This window comes from Pyxicephalus adspersus, chromosome 9 (assembly GCF_032062135.1).
Source record: "Pyxicephalus adspersus chromosome 9, UCB_Pads_2.0, whole genome shotgun sequence".
Classification (NCBI taxonomy): Eukaryota; Metazoa; Chordata; class Amphibia; order Anura; family Pyxicephalidae; genus Pyxicephalus; species Pyxicephalus adspersus.
Window position 1 is genome coordinate 65872777 of NC_092866.1, and position 3008 is coordinate 65875784.

Below are 3008 nucleotides of genomic sequence, written 5' to 3' on the forward strand. Positions count from 1 at the left end.
CCGGCCCTGCGCCCCGGCCCTGCTCGGACCTTGCGCCGTCCCATATTCTGATGCCTCAGGGATCCTATTTTGTCTTACGATTTTTGTTGCTGTAATTGGGTTCTGGGCCACGTTTTCAGGTCCTGATATTGATTCTTGAGGGGTTCTGTCCTATCTGGACCCTGATCCCTGCTCTTGCTGGAGATCTCTGATACTTTTGCAGAAGAGGAAATACAATTTGGCATAACATCTGTTTATGGCCCCATTCATTTCACAAAGTTGGTTATGCGGTTGGGATCATTTTGGCAGCTTACGAGAAGTGTTCAGAGCTTTTCTTTGTCATCTGCGCAATCAGCGGTGATTGAATTGGACGCAAAGAGCCAGTCGCCTTTCCTATCCTTTCTGGCTGAGAAACGAGGGCTATTTTCTGGAATCTCTAATCAGCCCAAGAAAGGGGGAGGGTTGTGCTGAAAAGCAGAGCGCAGGGATAGACGCACGTCCGGCACTCATCTTCTCCGCTTGATTAGAAGCCGCAGAACATGGATTCACCCTCAAGGATAACCTGATTATGGTGGATCAGCTGAGTGCCGTTTTAATCCCATTATGAAGATCGATTTGACATGGCCACGAGGGAGGCCTGAGACATTTTTCAGCATAGACATTAAGGCTTCTAAATTGGTTTAACGTTGAATGATTCAACTTTAGCTTTATGATTTATCTTATTTTATGTTTAACCATGAAGTGCAACAGGTCTTTCTGGCCAGGGGAGGGGATGGAGGACTCGTTTTAATTAAATAGGAAAAAAAGGAACCTTGGAGTTTTACCCAACAATAAAGCCATCTTATCACAAAGCACAGAATGTATAGGATAACGGGGTCCTGCGAGTCCCTCAACCCTCTCCCTGCTTCTTTTTCTTTCAGGCTGTTCTGTACAACGACCGATCGGTCCTGGAGAATCACCACGCAGCCTCTGCATGGAACCTCTTCCTGTCCCAGCCGGACTACAACTTCCTGACGTACCTGGACCACGTTCAGTTCAAGCGGTTCCGTTTTCTTGTCATTGAAGCAATCCTTGCCACCGACCTTAAGAAGCACTTCGATTTCCTGGCTGAATTCAACGCAAAGGTGCGTGCCACAAATCACCAGTCTCTACCTGGGATGAGAGCAAACCCTAAAGACCGGCAACTATGTAAAGGAACTAATTATTAAGTATTGGGGCTCCATCAGTCTAATATAAGTGTTCCTTATATCTGAAACCAGGACTTCCTCTTCTATGTTTTCAATGAGTTAGTGAGGGGAATCCCAAACTTATCCCATCCATATGGCAGACACATTGCAAATGCATTCTACACTATGAGGCCAAAATAATGTAACCCCCAGAAATATTGGGATTCAGGGGTCCCCAGTGAAGGGTCCAGGCAGTCCTCCATTATACAAAGACATTGCAGACAATTGTACTTTTCTAGCTTGTTACAGTTTGGTGAAGACCCATTTCTGCCCCCTCCCCCCATTACTGTACCCCGGGGTACAAAGCCCCCTCCATAAAGACATGGGGTCACCAGTTTGCTCCTAACTTTAATTCTTTTGGATGAATGGTAACCCCAAATGTGAGCCGGGACTTTTCCTACATCAGTACCTGACCTCCCAAACAAGCAGAATTCCCACATAACCGCTCCTAAAACTTGTGAATTGCTCCTTCAGGAAAATGGAGGATGTTCTCCATATAAATGGAATGGAATATCCATCAAGCAGATATAGGTGTGATGGTCAGCTGCCCAAAGACACATAACCCACAAACCCTCAGAAAAGCCACAGAAAGGTTTTATAGAAGAATAATAGTAGTTATATTCCCTTTTTTATTCCTCTCTTTGTCGTCAGGTGAATGATGTCAGCAGTAATGGCATTGACTGGACTAACGAGAATGATCGCCTGCTCGTGTGCCAAGTGTGTATCAAACTGGCCGATATTAATGGGCCGGCAAAGACGCGAGATCTGCATCTGAAGTGGACGGAAGGAATCGTCAATGAGTTCTATGAACAGGTACAGGAAATGACGGCATGGATAATGGAGTTCACACCAATGAATCCATTATAAAAAAATGTGAATGTCACTTCAATACAGACGCATGGCGCAAACTTCCCAGCAGTCTGTTCTAGCGTGTAATAAATGGGACCTCTGCTCTTCTAAAATCATAAACATTACATGCAATGCACACACAACAGATCCAGAATTGTCATGGGTGGGAATAAGCAGAATTACATTTTTAGGTATGACAATATTTGCCGTATCGATGAAATGCATTGAATTTAGCAGGAAGGTGAAATTCTGATGATCCTTGGTCGGCTTTCGTGGTGCAGTGGGATTAATAGAGGGAACCCCGACAGGTTTCTTCCCCATTGCTGATATTTGTCCTGCAGAATATCAGGAAATGAGGGGAAATGTCTTCCTAGTCACAAGAGAAGGTGACAACCCAAACATAATGTTCGTTTTCTCCTTCGGATTGGCTGCAGCGATCTGATAAGTTTGTGACTTTTGTGATGGAGAAATGAATAGAATTTTATCTTAATGGAATTGTGTACATTCAGTTGTTCTTTAACTCCACAGAGTACTTTGTGTTCTCCAACAACAAATCCCTGATAAGGAGGACATTTCAAAGACTCCAAGAGGCATTGGGTTATTGTAATTCAGAAAATAAACATTCATTTCAGACTCTCAGTGACCGGTGTGGCCCCCTGATGGATCCAAGGTGACCCCAGGTTGTTATCGTCCTAGCCAGAAATAATAAATCCCTGACCCTAAAAGTGTATAAAGTTTATTTTTTGGATAATTATTAGTTTGCATGCTGAGTGCGGCCACTGAAATGACTTGGTTGGTAAAATGTTAATAGTTTGCTGTATTTCACCAAAGCCACCGATCACCATGTCAGCACTGCAATAAGGTTTGTGAAAATTGCCCACTTATACCCCTCATGGGGTGCCAAATATTAAAGATGGCAAAGAGTGTGTCAGTTTATATCCAAGAGAATTCATT

The 3008-nt window shown here is 43.8% G+C and overlaps 1 protein-coding gene across 1 annotated transcript in view; it reads left to right on the top strand.

Annotated features, from left to right (window-relative positions):
* The window catches only part of PDE3B (phosphodiesterase 3B), a gene marked incomplete in the record, with an annotated part of 54173 nt that overhangs the window by 48072 nt on the left and 3093 nt on the right, over nucleotides 1–3008 (top strand). Inside the window, 2 exon segments of the mRNA XM_072422362.1 lie at nucleotides 900–1103; nucleotides 1857–2018. Of these exon segments, the coding sequence (XP_072278463.1) occupies nucleotides 900–1103; nucleotides 1857–2018 (366 nt within the window).